Source organism: Danio rerio, chromosome 6, assembly GCF_052040795.2.
Source record: "Danio rerio strain M-AB ecotype USA chromosome 6, GRCz13ab, whole genome shotgun sequence".
Taxonomy (NCBI): domain Eukaryota; kingdom Metazoa; phylum Chordata; class Actinopteri; order Cypriniformes; family Danionidae; genus Danio; species Danio rerio.
The window spans coordinates 50,542,637-50,559,371 of NC_141026.1; the positions used below are offsets into that span (position 1 = coordinate 50,542,637).

The 16,735-nt window shown below is 35.8% G+C and overlaps 1 protein-coding gene across 1 annotated transcript in view; it reads right to left on the reverse strand.

The window, feature by feature from the left end:
• ppm1j (protein phosphatase, Mg2+/Mn2+ dependent, 1J) overlaps positions 1 to 6,775 on the reverse strand; it is a 50,367-nt gene extending 43,592 nt beyond the window's left edge. The window contains exon 1 of the mRNA XM_087257960.1: positions 6,217 to 6,775. Coding sequence (XP_087114086.1) covers positions 6,217 to 6,473 — 257 coding nt within the window. The 5' untranslated portion in view covers positions 6,474 to 6,775. The remainder of the gene's footprint in view (positions 1 to 6,216) is intronic.
• Between the last annotated feature and the right edge of the window lie 9,960 nt (positions 6,776 to 16,735).

Genomic DNA, 16,735 nt, shown 5'->3' on the forward strand with positions numbered 1-16,735 from the left:
AAATTGAAAGTGACAAACAAAAATCTCTGATATATCATCAGGGATCAAAAATCCCTGCATTTCAATATCTGGAATAGACCTTTAAAAATTCCATGATATTCTAGAAATTGTATGATGACCTGTGGGAACCCTGATATTTATTAAACCAACTCAGAATTCAGCACTTGGCCTAGGATATTCCAATATAAGTAGGCCCAATCCCAATTTTCCCCCTTGGCCCTCACCCTTGCCCTAGCTTTCAAGCTAAAGAAAATCAAGACACCTCTACCCCTCATTTTGCGCATTCACGTGAAGGGGTAGGGGTGTCTTGATTTTCTTTAGCTAAGGACTAAGGGGAAGGGCTATATAGCTTTTCCAGGACCACACTCGAAACCAAGGGTTTTCGAAACCAAGGGATATGAAAATTTCCAAGAAAACACTATCTACAATGGCAGCATGACTGCACATAGGAAGTCAAGAGATGCACAAATTAGTATTTTTTGCAACCCAGGCTCACTCTGAAAACATAGTCCCGTGAACATTTCTGAAGACTGGAAAATACGCACCGGGAGTCATGTATTTTTGCAGTTGTGTTTTCGCGAATCTGCAAGAGGCTGCTGTGTGTGCTTTTTCGCATCTCAAATGTCTCACGCAAGTGCTGTTCTCGCCCATGCTGTTCCCGCATAAACCCACCAGATGCTGCTGTCGACTGACTGAATGACTGATTGATTGACTGGGTGACCGGCCAATCGACTGACCCACCTTCACCACACAACTCCTTCCCCAACCATTTTTGTCGATTGACCCACCCACCCACTTACTTCCCTAAACCCAACCGACGGTTTACAAAAGCCAGAAAAAGAAAAGCCCTCGTCTGATTTTCGTTTTCAGATTTTACCACATTCTCACCCTGTTGTTTACTCGTTCATATAATTTTTTGGGATTCTGTTTTTGTCTTACTTGCTTTTCTGGAATCGCTCTTCTCCGGACTCAAACACAGTCATCGTCATTGTGGTCAACTCCTCTCTGCGTCTTAAGTCCGCTGATTTACACGATGAGCTAACTGGACAAACTGGTTGCAGCGGGAAAGCCCTCCACATGGAGGTAAGCGGTCAGCCAATAAGCGCCAAAAGAACGGCATCATACCGCCCTGTAGCGTTCGCTTAAAAAATTAAATGCAGCCATACATATCTCTGGCTACATAATTCACGGTTTACAGAAACGTCTGCGGGACTAAGTTTTTAGAATGAGCCTGGGTTGATTTTTTTTGTCATTATTACAAATTTTTACAACAAAAAGGCATATGTTTTAATATATTCATATTGGCGTTTGTATTTTACCATCATGCTTTAAAAAAACACCAAAATAAAAACTAATAACAAAGGGGAAGGGCTACAAAAATAGAATTGGGATCGGGCCGTAATCTCATATCCTGATAACGGCATATATCCCGATAGATAGTACCATTTCTATAAATTCAATCAATTCAATCATTTTCCTTCGGCCTAGTCTCTATTTCAGAGGTCGCCATGGCGGAATGAACCATTAACTATTCCAGCATGTGTTTTACACAGCGGATACCCTACCAGCCACAACCCAGTACTGGGAAACACCCGTACAAATTTCTGAGGAATATTTCCAGTACCTTGTTGAATCTATGGCATGAAGGATTAAGGCAGTCCTGAAGGTAAAATGGGGTCCAATCTAGTACTAGTAGGGTGTACCTAATAACGTGGCCGGTCAGTATATATATCATCATATTGCATCAGACCTATTCAGCACATTACTTATAAGTGCCCTCACTCAATATATCAAAACAGAAATATAAAAAGGGGCAAAATCCAGATGAACTAGTCTCACTAATTGACCTATTAGGTGACTAAATAATTAGTATCATCAACCCATCCCTGCATGAGAACCAAAGCTTACAATAATTCCCTTGCAATTGTTGATGCACTCACAGATATTTATCTATTGTGGTGTGGGTGATTGCTGGATCTGTTCGCATTTGCTAGCTTGGCAACACCATGTTCATAGGAAGCCAATCTCCTTGAACCACACTAGATGACTCAGCAATATCTTACAGAATGAGTGTGTGTGTTTAAGTGTTAAAAAATGGGAGCTGGGGAATCTGAAAAAGATACAGGGCCGCCATAAATCTACAGCCCAGTATGTGTCACTTAGAGGCTGTAAGAGTTTTAAAGAGACTGTTCATCCAAAATTCATATTGTTCAAAACTCTTAGCTGATCAAGCAATTACAAAGAATGTAGACTCTTTGAAGGTCCCGTGAAGTGCTTTGAAAAGTGGATTTCTATGCGATGTTTGACGTAATCTCAGCTAAAACATTAAGAGAGGTTGGGACATCGAGTAGCTCCTCCCCTTTAAAAAACAGCCATGTTTTGTTTTACCACAGCTCTGTCGTTCAGAGTGGTTGAGCCCAAGATTATCATATGAAAAACAAATGAGAAACGTCCTGAAGGGGGCGGGGCATGTCATATACTTGAGAGCATTTGATTGGTCAAGATTTGATGAGAAAGTGAAGTCATTTGTCTTGTTTCTTGCCCAAATATCTAAAAACTCTTAAATCAAGAAGCATTTCCTAGACATGCAGAAATTATTGTTTCAGAAATAATATGTCAAAAATTAGAGTTTTTCTTTAAAACATGCAAAATAATCTGCCAATGAGGTAAGCAAAATAGTATTGTTTTCACTTTGAATTAAGATTATTTTACTTACCCCTTTGGCAGGTTATTTTGTCTTGTTTTAAAGGAAAAACTTGCTTATTTTTGACATATTATTTCTGAAAACAAGACAATATGTTTTGCTTGTCTAGAAAATGCTTCTTGTTTTGAGAATTGTTAGATATTCTGACTATATTGATAATTAGACAAAAAATAAAACTAGTAAAAATTTAATATTTTTTGTAGTGTTTTTATAATAATAATAATAATAATAATAATAATAATAATTAAAATAATAATAATAATAATAATAATAATTCCTTGCAATTATAAACACTTTTCTGGACATTCAAAAAGCTTTACACATTTTTGGGGGATCTCCTCATCCACCAAAGCAGCATCTACCTGGATGACACATCGGCAGCCATATTGTACCAGATCGCACACCCCACACCAGCTGATTGGTGGAGAGAGTGATGAAGCCAATTATGATATGGGGGATGGTTAGAAGTCCATGATGGACAGAGGCCAGTGGGCAAATCTGACCAGAATACTGGGGTTAACCCCTACTCTTTTTCGAAGGACATCCTGGGATTCTTAACGAAAAGAGAAAGTCAGGACCTTAGTGGAACATCTCATGCAAAATACAGTGCTCACTGAGCAGTAGAGTCCCCATCAATATACTAGGGCAATAGGACCCACACAAACTACAGGTTGAGCGACACCTGCTGGTCTCACTAACACAACTTCCGACAGCAACCTAGCTTTCCCATGTGGTCTCCAATACAGATACTGATCGGGCACAGCCCTGCTTACTGTAGTTTTAGAGGGTGACCATGTGACCAATTTGCAGAGAGCTAGCTGCCGGATATGTTTATATTTTCTAAGTGCATAATTGTCACTGTTTTGGAGCACACTAGCTTATAAATACATAGAAATACTAACATCTAAAAATATGTATTTTAATTTCACAAGACCTTTAAGAGCTTGTTAAGAGTCTTTAAGACAGTAAGACTCCAAAAGGATGCCAAAGCATTTCAATTAAATCTTATTTTGTGCTGCATACAGTTTTTTGGGTCTCAAATCTTTAATAACAAAGACACAAGACAGACAATATGTCAGAAACAGTAATTATTTAATATTTTATCAGTTTAATGTAAGAGCAATTATGTTATATTCACTTATTTCGACTTATTATGACAACTATAAATCCAAAGAATCTTTGTTTTAAAATTAAAAACAAAATTAAAAATCAAATAGTTTGTAAAGAGTTTCATGCTCATTTGAACTTGTTGCTTGAATTGAAGGTCTATCAGTGAGAGCTAAAGCCTTTGTTTGTTAGCGTGTGTGCACTGTATGTGAGCATATGCTAAAGCTAACAGCTACAAAGTCTGTTTGTTTTGAGGGTACGCACTTGAAAGAACGCACTCAGTTTCAAATGCTGTCATCACATGACCACAAACAAAGTTCTCTTCTTGTACTGTAGTTAATAATAGATGAAATAACCAGGGGCTAACTGAGCTTATTTGAGCATCAGTGCCTGTTCCTTCTTGTCTCCTATTCCTTCGACTACCTATTCTTCAAACTGGGTGCAGAGAAGGTCTGTGTCACGTAAATATTATAATTTTGCAAATCACCTAAAATTATATTCATTATTATGATGGTATGATTCAAGACTGCATCATCATCATACTGGCTTTGATCTCGGGACTGTGTGCAAGTCTGGCCTTGATCTTCACCCGACAGACCAAGCCTGATGAAAGTCTGGGTTTTCATCCCTGTTGACCACTGATCTTGACTTTTCAGTTGCGTGTAATTACTGCACTTCAGATGAAGATTAATGAAGCAAAATTAAACATGATTTAGCTGCTAAAATACATCCAATAAATTATGAATAGATTGTTATTTATAATTATTATATATATAATAATGGGTGGCATGGTGACGCAGTGGATATTGGGTAAGCTAATTTGTCTGCAGCATATGTGTGTATGTTCTGATCCTCCAGGTTGGTGGTTGAGCATTGAGCTAACAGCTAACCTCATAAAAACTAGATGTTATGAAACACCAACATGGTGCGGCTAAATATCAACATTGATATAAACGGCCCTGGCAGTAAGCAAGTATCATTCTTTCATTTTCTTTTTGGCTTAGTCCCTTTTATCAATCTGGGGTCCCCACAGCGGAATGAACCAACTTATCCAGCATATGTTTTATGCAGCAGATGCCCTTCCAGCCGCAACCTATCCCTGGGAAACACTCATTCATACATATACACTACAGATAATTTACCTTACCCAATTCACCTATAGCAAATGTCTTTGGACTTGTGGGGGAAACCGGAGCACCTATAGGAAACCCACACGAACACGGGTCGGGGAGAACAAGCAAACTTCACTCAGAAATGCCAACTGACCCTGCCGAGGCTCGAATCAGCAAACTTCTTGCTGTGAGGCAATCGTGTTACCCACTGCACCACCGTGACGCCGAAAGTTAGTATATAATAATAATAATAGTTAATAAATACATATTTGTTAGTGCATCGACACATGCACTTGAGTGCTTATGGCGATCCGAGTTCGAATCCCGCCTCGCGGTCCTATGCTGATCCTTCCACTCTGTTCCCCACATTTTCCTGTCAATACTCTACACTTTCCTATCTATTAAAGGTGATCCCCCCCATAAAATGAACATAAATACTAAAAAAAAAAAATATTCATTTATTAAACATATTATGAATATTTTATTTTATTATTTATAATAATTATTATTATATTAGTAATGTTCATTCATTGATTCATTTTCATTTCCATTTTTTAAACATTCTTTAAAGTATCTCTTTTGTGTGCTGTAGTGTAAATGTTGAGTAAATGTATTTTTTTGTTACCTAATATCCCATAAAGGTGCACAGCACAAAGGTAGAATTCAAGATTACAATTTTTTTTTAATCAACATTAGTTTGGTTTCTTCTTTCTTTTTGTTTAAATTAACAACTTCAGCCGGGAAAGTCCTTAGATTCCCTAAGGAAATTACAACTTTAGGTCAGGTGCTTAACTCTTAAACACCATCATTTAGACATGACTTGATATAGGGCCTCACCAGAGCTGACATAATATTCCTACATTAAACAAAGCATAACTAAACACATGCACAAATCTTTAATGATTAGTAATCATAATGACGAGGCCTAAAACTAGGCAGACATTGCAGGCAGTAAAAATTGCACATGCATTGCACTGACTAAACAGTACAATGTACTATGGTAAACATGCATTCGTTGATATTAGTGTATACCCTGACATAGGGAGCATTTTGATGTTTAAATGCACTCATATATTCATTAAAAATGTAAGCTACGTCATCAGTGCAGGTATAAAAACGCATTCCAGTGAAACCCTTCCAGCTGACTCTAGGAGGATGATGATGATGATGATGAGCCATTGCCCTTGGTCAGGCGTGACATATAACCTTCCTTCGCAATGACGTAACTGCTTATCTCTTTAAAGCAATAATTGACACATTATGGCACACTGTCGATACAAAAACATCACTCACTCGGCGTATCCCGTCCTCCAGGGCAGTCTACTGTCCCTCTTGAGCGTGATGACCGGTCTGGACGCGTGCTCGGTGGAGTACTGCAGCAGCTCCGGTGTCAGGTCCAGAAACTCGGGTCTGCTGTAGGGGAAGCGCGGCGGGAGTCCGTCCGTTCCGCCGTTCTGCGCCGAGCCGTGCTGCTGCTGATGGTGGTGGTGACCGTGCGGGATAATTCCGCCCACCAGCGAGGACATGGCATTTTTAACTTTGCTTATCATCGCTGTAAAATTTGTGACATCAGCGGCACGGTAATCGCAACGACAGAAACCTACACGAGTCAAGAGGCAGAAACGAAACGCACAAAAGCGCACAGCAGTTCAGTCGCGATGCAGGAAGCGATTGACCCCATGTGACGATTTGAAAGAGAATGTTTTCCTCGTCGAAAAAATCCTCTCCCTGCAGAGTGTGTATCATCACCCGAGAGGCTTATATATCCGCCTATAGCACGGAAGATGTCAGTGCTGAAGCGCCGCTCTATGCTATAGCACTCTCAGCCGACCAGCCAGTGAATGTACACAGCGTCCCAGTACACAATGGCTTTTAGAGGGCTTTCCATCTCGTCTACGACATAAATAATAATAATAATAATAATAATAATAATAATAGTAATATTTATAATAATAATAGTTATAGCAACAATAATGATATAAATTTTATATTAATATTAATTATTTTATAATAAATATAATAATTTAATAACTACAAGTTATAATAATAACAATAAGTTAACATTATTTGTTATTAACTATAACTATATATATATTTATACGCACACACACACACACACACACACACACACACACACACACACACACACACACACACACACACACACACACACACACACACACACACATACATACATACATACATACATACATACAGTTGAATTCAGAATTATTTGCGCCCCTGATTTATTAGCCCTTTGTTAACCAGGTTAACTAGGCAGGTAAGGGTAATTAGGCAAGATATTGTATAGTTTGTTCTGTAGACTATTAAAAAAATATATAGCTTAAGGGGCTAATAATTTTGACCTAAAAAAATTAATAACTGCTTTTATTCTAGCTGAAATAAAACAAATAAGACCTTCTCGAGAAGAAAAAATATTATCAGGCATACTGTGAAAATTTCTTTGCTCTGATAAACATCATTTGGGAAATATAAAAAAGAAAGAAAGAAAGAAAAATCAAACGGGGCTATTAATTCTGACTATATTGTATTATTATATTATATAAGTATTTCTTAACCATTTCACAAACACATTCATATTTTATATATATATATATATATATATATATATATATATATATATATATATATATATATATATATATATATATAGTGGGTAGCACGTTCGCCTCACAGCAAGAAGGTTGCTGGGTCGATGGTTCGATCCTCGGCTCAGTTGGCGTTTCTGTGTGGAGTTTGCATGTTCTCCCTGCGTTCGCGTGGATTTCCTCCAGGTGCTCCGGTTTCCCCCACAGTCCAAAGACATGCAGTACAGGTGAATTGGGTAGGCTAAATTATCGGTAGTGTGTGTGTGTTTGTATGTGTGTATGTTTCCCAGAGATGGGTTGCGGCTGGAAGGGCATCCGCTGCGTAAAAACTTGCTGGATAAGTTGGTGGTTCATTCCACTCTGGCGACCCCAGATTAATAAAGGGACTAAGCCGACAAGAAAATGAATGAATGAATACGTATATATATATATATATATATATATATATATACAGTTGAAGTCAGAATTATTAGCCCCCTTCAATTTTTATTCTTCTTTTTAAAATATTTTCCAAATAGTGTTTAACAGAGCAAGGAAATTTTCATCTGTTTTCTTCTGGAGTTTTCTTCTGGAGAAAGTCTTATTTGTTTTATTTCGGCCAGAATAAAAGCAGTTTTACATTTTTTAAACACAATTTTAGGGACAAAATTATTACCCCCTTTAAGCTATATTTTTTCTTGATAATCTACAAAACAAACCACTGTTATACAATAACTTGCCTAATTACACTAACCTGCCTAGGTAACCTAATTAACCTAGTTAAGCCTTTAAATGTCACTTTAAGCTGTATAGAAGTGTCTTGAAAAATATCTAGTTAAATATTCTGTACTGTCATCATGGCAAAGATACAATAAATCAGTTATTAGAGATGAGTTATTAAAACTATTATATTTAAAAATTTGTTGAAAAAATTTGCTAAACAGAAATTGGGAAAAAAATAAACAAGCGGTCTAAAAATTCAGGGGGGCTAATAATTCTGACTTCAACTGTACTTTGGTTTTTACATAGAACGTAGTAAACTTTAGTGTAGTATGTAGTATACTTTAGCTTTGGTGTATTTTTGTAGGCCTATTATATATCCTTTAGAGAACCGTATTGGGTAAGTTTATGTTTTGTTTTATGTTACTGTTAATATTTGGTTTATGTTACCATAGTCGATGTATTACCAACAACTGTTACTACAAAATTATATCAATTAATTAAAGTACTTTACTATAGTATTTACTATAAATAACTTAAGCATATTTTCATGTTGGAAAAGGAATAGATTAAATCAAGGATGTCTTCAGATGATCTCTGTTCTCTCAGACTTCTGATGCTCTTCTTAAAACTGAAGAAGCCCATCAAACAAACACAAAAAGTGCCCTGTAACCATTTCAAAAACACAGTGTCACACATACAGTGATTAATAAAAAACATAGAAACATAATTTAGACATTAAGGGTACTAAAAAGTGTATTATATTGTATATTATTTACATAACTTTGTTAGTGAATACTACAGCATACTGTAGTATTGACTGTAGTGAACTGATAAACTGTAATTAGTACTGTAGTATGCTTTAGTTTTTACATATAGTGTTGTGTACTTTAGAAGTGTAGTATATGTAGTATACTCTAGTTTTCCTGTATTGTAGTAGGCCTATAATAGGCCTATAATATAATAGGCAAGTTTATGTTTTTAGTTTATATTAGTATTAATATTTGGTTTTTATTACTATATTCAATGTATCAACAACTGTAACAATTTAATTCAAGTACTTCACTATAGTATTTTCTATAAATCACTTTAACATATTTTCATGTGGGAAAAGGAATAGACTAATTTAAAGATGTCTTCAGATGATCTCTGTTATTTCCTGATGCTCTTCTTAAACTGAAGAAGCTTCTTCTGTTCTGAAACCGTGAAGCATTCATTAAATAAACACAAAATCTGCCCTGTAACCATTTCATTATCTTGCATCAAAAGCATGTCAGGGTTTACCTATTTTTTTTTTTATCTAATTGTGATCAGGGTTAACCAAACTGTGGCATAAACCACAAGCATCCTGTCAGCAGAGCTCTATCAAGACGGTTTATCTTCAGTTCTTTATTATCTTGCATGACAAACTACTTTATGCACTGAATCAAAGTCCTCTGAGTTAGATTTTAAACACAATCACATTTAATTGCTGTTTACAAATATTCCACAACATTTTTTTAAATATATTTAAAATAAAACATTTTGGTGCAAAATATGTGTGCTACTAAAAGCAAAGGTGATTTGTTTTATTTAAATGTATTAGTCAATTAGTTAATGTCTGCTCACATTTCATCAGCATTGACAGTGTTTTTCTAGTGTTTTCAGTGTTTAATTTTTCCATAGACATTTAAAAAATAATAATTTGTTCAAGCAAAGAATCTGCAAAATGGAAAAGCTCAAAATAAATTTTGATTTAAAGCAAGAATGGATTTAAAAATCAGAAAAAAAAGGCAGTTTAACATTGGAAGAGCTACAATCCTATGAAGGACTGCAACTTAAAAACGACAGAGAAGAATACAACTATAATTTAAACTTGTATGTTGCATTATATGTTACAGTGTAGGATTCTTGCTAAATATAAACTAATCTAAGTATTTTGAGCCTCAATTATGTAATTCACAGTGATTCATTGGAATAGGCGGAGCTTAAGATCTCTTGGCAGGTTTTGCTTACTGTGACTAGTGTAGTTTTTTTGTGTGGCATCATGGGTAATGTGGTTTTTGTGCAATCTATATTAATAAACCCATTAAAAGAACAGTAACAACAAATAAAACAATAAAACAACAACAACACTCTGAGAATGATGATGTTATTTCTAAGATTCTGCTGCTGTTCAATGAGACTTATTGCTTTGTCTTCATCCCTTCTCTTTTTTCTTTTGCTCTCAGTTTTTGAGACAATGAAGCAGCTACTTGAAAATAATAATGTTTGAGTGTTATCATCAGTACTAGAATTTTCAATGATTGCCCATAAGAGTAATTTACATTTAGTTGCCTAGCAGACTATGCAAAGTGTCTCAACCACCTCTTCATATCGTACACTATCTCATTAGTTTAAAAAATGCAAAATATGTGGACTTTGCAGACTGTTAAAAAATATCTGCTATTAAACAGTTAGCCGTAGTTCATAATCAATGAGCGTTTTCTGTCCATTTATTGACCTTGATCTCTCTTCCATCAACTTTGATATTAAAAATTTTTAACAAACTTATTTTTAGTATAGCTTGAAGTAATATGTTGGAAAAAAAAACATATGATGATATCCATTTAAAAATAACTAGTTTATTTAACATGGCCCACCGTGGTCATTTTGTTTAATTTTATTTTTGTCACAGTAGTTTGTCACAGTTGAGATCAAGGTGCTAAAATGAAATCTGGAAGTGTAAATACACTGAATACACCTATTGAATCAGATGGGCAAATGATTTTCTTTTTTTTTACTTAGTAATTTTTTTAAATAAACAAATCTCTCCATCTGAAATGTGTTGTTTCCTCATGGATGGTAGATTGTACACAGAGATGCCTAAATTAGAGCCCAAGGTACCCTTTGGACCACATGATAACTTTTGATTTGACCCGTCATCCCATCTGAGAATGGTCAAGGGATTATCATTCATTCATTCATTAATTTTCTTTTCGGCTTAGTCCCTTTATTAATCTGGGGTTGCCACAGCAACAAATGAACTGCCAACTTATCCAGAGTATGTTTTACGCAGCGGATGCCCTTCCAGCTGCAACATCCATACACACTCATTCACATTCATACACTATGGACAATTTAGCCTACCCAATTCTCCTGTACCACATGTCTTTGGACTGTGGGGGAAACCGGAGCACTGGGTGGAAACCCACATGAACGTAGGGAGAACATGCAAACTCCACACAGAAACGTCAACTGACCCAGCTGAGGCTCGAACCAGTGACCCTCTTGCTTTGAGGCGACAGCACTACCTACTGCGCCACTGCATCACCAGCAATACGTTTTTTTTTAATTATACTGCATTAGTTCATACAGTTCAAGTTATGTTGTTAATATAACATTTATTTTTTAATATTATCAAATAAATCAGGAAATTACCCATGGCAACTTTAATGTAAAATGATTTGAAATATTTATCCAAGTAACCCACGGCTATTGATGATATTAGGTTTTTGGGCCTTCAAATAAAAAAAGTTTAGGAACCCCTGTTCTAGACATATTTGATAAGCCAGCCCCTAATAACTGAACAACAAGTAATGTTCCTCACACAATGCTAACATAATATTCTTCATTAAAAAACTTCAGAAGTTTTAAATTACAATTCAAGCCTCTCATTCGTGCACACATTACACTGCTTTTATGGTGTTTTTATTGTGTTGTTAACCTTTTGGGAGTTTTACAAGACTAGCTCACTTTCCAGGTCATGTGGTGTAAATAAACCCTGCAGGTTTCAATTTAATCAGCAACCTATTTCATGCATCTTTGATTTTGAATTTGCTTTTGTTCGTGCAAGCACATAATTCTGTAGAAAGCATTTTGTTTCAGAGTCAAATATTTTAAAATCACATCATTGTGAAACTAATGTCCCCTTACAAAAATGAACAATAGTTTTTATTCTAAACTATAAACTAAGGGTTTTCGACAGATTTCATTCATTCATTTTCAGGAGTGTCTAAACTCGGTCCTGGAGCACCGGTGTCATGCATATTTTAGCTTCAACTTGCCACAACATTCATGCACGGATGTGAAAGCATAGAAAGAGCTTGATTGGCTAGCCCAGGTGTGTCTGATTGGGTTTGAACTAAATTTTGCAGAACACCGGCCCTCCAGGACCAAGTTTAGGCATCCCTGCTATAAGGGAATGAACCACCAACTTATCCAGTTTATGTTTTACACAGTGGATGCCCTTCCAGCTGCAACCCATTACTGAGAAACACCCATACACTACAAACAATTTAGCTTACTCAATTCACATTTAGGGCATGTCATTGAACTTTGGGGAAAACTGGAGCGCCCAGAAAAAACCCACGCGAAGACGTGGAGAGCATGACTCCACACAGAAATGCCAACGGACCCAACTGAGGCTCGAACCAGCGACCTTCTTGCTCTGCAGCGTCAGCGCTACCCACTGTGCCGCACCTACAGTTTTATTTCCATTTTTATATTCAGTTTTACTACTAATATCATAGCTTTACTGCAGTGTGGCTATATAGTTAATTTGTAGTGACCATGATTTACATTGTGTTTGACTTTACTATATGCCTAACCTAGACAGTTCTTTGTATTGTTCTAGTTTCATTGAACTATAACGTGTAAACTTTAATAAAAAGAGCAGAAAATAAGTGATAACCCTGCTGAAAAATCCAGCTTACACCAGCCTGGTTTTAGAGGGGTTTTGGCTATTTCCAGGCTGGTTTCCGACCATTTCCATCCTGGTCTTAGCTGGTCAGGCTGGAAAATGAACAGCTAAATCTAGCTAAAACCAGCTTTACCAGCCTGGTTTAAGCTGGACATAGCTGGTTTTGGCTGGGCTCCCAGCCAGGCTAGGCTGGTCAAGCTGGTCTTAGCTGGTCATCTCCCAGCCTGACCAGATAAGACCAGGCTGGAAATGGCTGGAAACCAGCCTGAAAATGGCCAAAACCCCTCTAAAACCAGCCTGATCGACCAGCTAAAACCAACCAACCAGCCTATGCTGGTTTAAGCAGTTTTTTTTCAGTAGAGAAACATTTGATCATTCATCAGGAAACTCATTTAGGGACTCTTATGTAAATTAATCACTATTTTTTATTTAAGTGAAACCAATTAACCTTGTTTTTTATTTTACATTTTTATATATTTTTATTATTATTGTCAATTACAATCATAATTTACTACAAGTTAATTTTCGAAAGGCCTCATGACTAGAAAAACCTATTCTTAATCTATTTACAAAAAACGTGTTGTTTTTTCGCACCATAACCACCTTTTTGAGATGCAAATGCATAAGGGGTCTCCAAACTCGGTCCTGGAGGGCCGGTGTCCTGCAGATTTTAGCTCCAACTTTCCTCAACACACCTGCACGGATGTTTCTAGAAAGCCTAGTAAGAACTTGATTAGCTAGCCCAGGTGTGTCTGATTGGAGTTGGAACCAAACATTGCAGGACACCGGCCCTTCACTGAGCTTACCCCATCATAGTATGTTTGTGACAGATGTTGGTCAGGGAGTACAAAAACAACAATAACTTCACTCTATTTTAAACTTCATTTTTTTAAAAATACGAACTTCATCCTGAATATTTAAACGCAAGCATGGGCTTTAAGGAGAAAAGTAAACTAAATACCATCATTTTCTACCGACTGAGGACTCATTTCAAGCTAAAGGCGGACATCTACTGGCTTCAAGGGGAAATTGCAACTACACTCCAAAAAACCTTACCACCCATAATCCAGCACCTTTCCTTAATTAAAAGGTAAACCATTGCCATTAAATGATTTACGCCTTATACTGATAATCACACATTATTTTGTCTTTTCTGTTCTGTTAAAAAACTTATGAAACCTATTTCTCTTTGGATTTTCAAAGGCAAGGCAGTGAATCAACTCTGTCCGGCTCCAGGTAAGAGGTTATATTGAGAGAACGTATTGATTATAGTGTAAACAAGCACATAGTATTGTGTACGTATGGTCTTAGAGCTTGTGTGTATGAACCTGTTGCATTATTATGTTGGCAATAACAGCTCGCACTGAATTATTGATTCACTGTTGCTTTCCTCCAAAACCATTACATCCATACTCTCTCGCTCTTCCACATTCACTTCAGTTTTTTAAAAGCACACGACAGCCTCTTCTCATCACATTTACAGTCCAGAGTTCAAACAAAGGACACTGTGGTTTTGTTCGAGTCGTCTTCTTTTAGACTCATTGAATATACAGTAGTTGTACCCTACTCCTCTAGATCACACTTCAGTCTGCCTGGATACAAGGCTTCAGTGGTTATTTTTTCATTTGTTTACTTTCTTCCGGTTCTAAAAGCATTTTCCTAGAATGGGGTGAGTGCTAAATGAAATTAGCGAGGATATTATTTTCATTATTATAGCATACAGTGCAGCATAATTGAGTACACGCCATTTTGAAAATGAATATTTTTATACATTTCTCAGTGAATATAGGCAATGTATTTTGGTGCATTTAAACAAAACAGATTAATTAAACAGATATATTTATTAAAATAATATTTTAGTCACCAAACATATCTAGAAATTGAAAGATAATATAAATAAATTCAAGCAAAATATTGGAGAAAAAATTACAACTTACAAAATTTCAACAAATTTTTTATATATTTTTTGCTTCTTTTGATTTTCCCCCCTTTTTTAAATTTGCATTTAATTTTTAATGACATAAATTTGGGTGTATTATTGTCCTGTTCTTTATCATGTACAATATAAAATTCTTTTATTAACTTACAATGCTCCTAACAACCTGGCACCCAATTACCTCTCTGATTTTCTTCACTGGTACACTCCTCGGTACTCACTGAGATCTGATTACAGTTCAGCCGCAGAAGTTCCAAATTTTAGGATGAAATCATTTGGTGGCAGGGCTTTTAGCTGCATAGTTATAGAATTCCCTGCCACTAGATATTCGTCAGGTGGACTCTATCTCCAATTTTAAATCCCAAGTTAAAACCTTTCTGTTCAGGTTTGCTTTTAATGACTTTCTAGATTAATATTATGTTTCTCTTCTGTCTTTTTTTTATTATGTGCCTGTGACATACTGTAAGGTGTTCTTGAGTGCTCTCAAAGGCGCCTATAAATAAAAGGTATTATTATTATTATTATTATTACTAGTTTTTGGACCATTATAGTAAGATATTTTGTTAGATTAGCTCCAGATTTGGTTTCAGTACTGACAAATAATGTATATACACAAATATAATATTGTAAAGCTTCCTATAGAAAATATTAATTTAAATTAAAGATTTGTGAGGGGTGTACTCGTATATGCTGAGAAATGTACAAGGATATATAATATATAAGCATATATAATATTTATTTTCGACCTTCTGAGGCATGTGGTGAAACAAATTATCTTAAACATAACCGCATGTTCAAGATAATGTGCTTCACCACATGCCGCAGAAGGTCAAAAATAAATATTATATGAACACTGTACACAGATTTCCTTGCTTTTCGTCTTGTTTTTTCTTTTCTTTTTTACCACTAGACATATCACACTTTTTAAAAAAGATACATTTAAAAGCAAAATGGCCTAATATATGTGGGTTTGTATTAATATTATTATTAATTATTAATAATATTATTAATTAATTAGTATATTTTCTTACACAAATACATATATTTAGTCTTATTTTAACTAGCTTTATTTAAAGACTTTATTGTCAGGAAATTTTAGATTTACAATTAAATTTATCTGGACAGAAGAATGTTTAGATATTTGTACCGGAATATAAGAATAAAGCTGATTACATTTGGCAGTGTATAGCATTGTCATCTCATTGTTCTGGATGATTTTGACAAAGTAAATTCAATTTAATTTCAGCTAATATGCATATTTGTTAGTCACATAAATACATTAAATAAGAGACAAGCACAATGTATGCACTCCAGAAATCATAGCATATATATAATAAACTACATGCAGTAATTTTTATTTATTTTAATTTTATTTAATTAATTTATTGCTCAGATGACACTGGTGCTCCTGCCAAATTTACACTAGTTTTTCCTTTATTTCTTGGGTCCAAAATAGACTGAGAAGTAGCACTTTTAACTACTCTCCCAATCTCCTGCTGGCCTGCAGGTACTCATACTAGTGGATGCTGCTCTCTCATTGGCTGCAGGTAATCTCCGATGTTATTTTCAATCAAAACTCATTTCACACAGCATGATTTGAATCGCAGACAGCTCCAGATATTTAGTATGCCAAATATCTCACAGGTGTCAGTGACTCATCTGCGATTCTCTCAGATTGCGTCTGTGATAGTTCACACTGTGTGATTGTTTCTCACACGAAGGAGCACTGATTTGCCTGTAGTTTAAGGTATTTGTTGGCGATTTCTCAAACCTGTCAGCAAGTCAAAAGTGGGGCTAAAATCATGCAGTCTGAACTCTGGATTACTGTTGCCTTTCTATCAGCTCGAACCAGTCTGGCCATTCTCCTCTGACCTCTGACATCAACAAGGTATTTGCACCCACAGAACT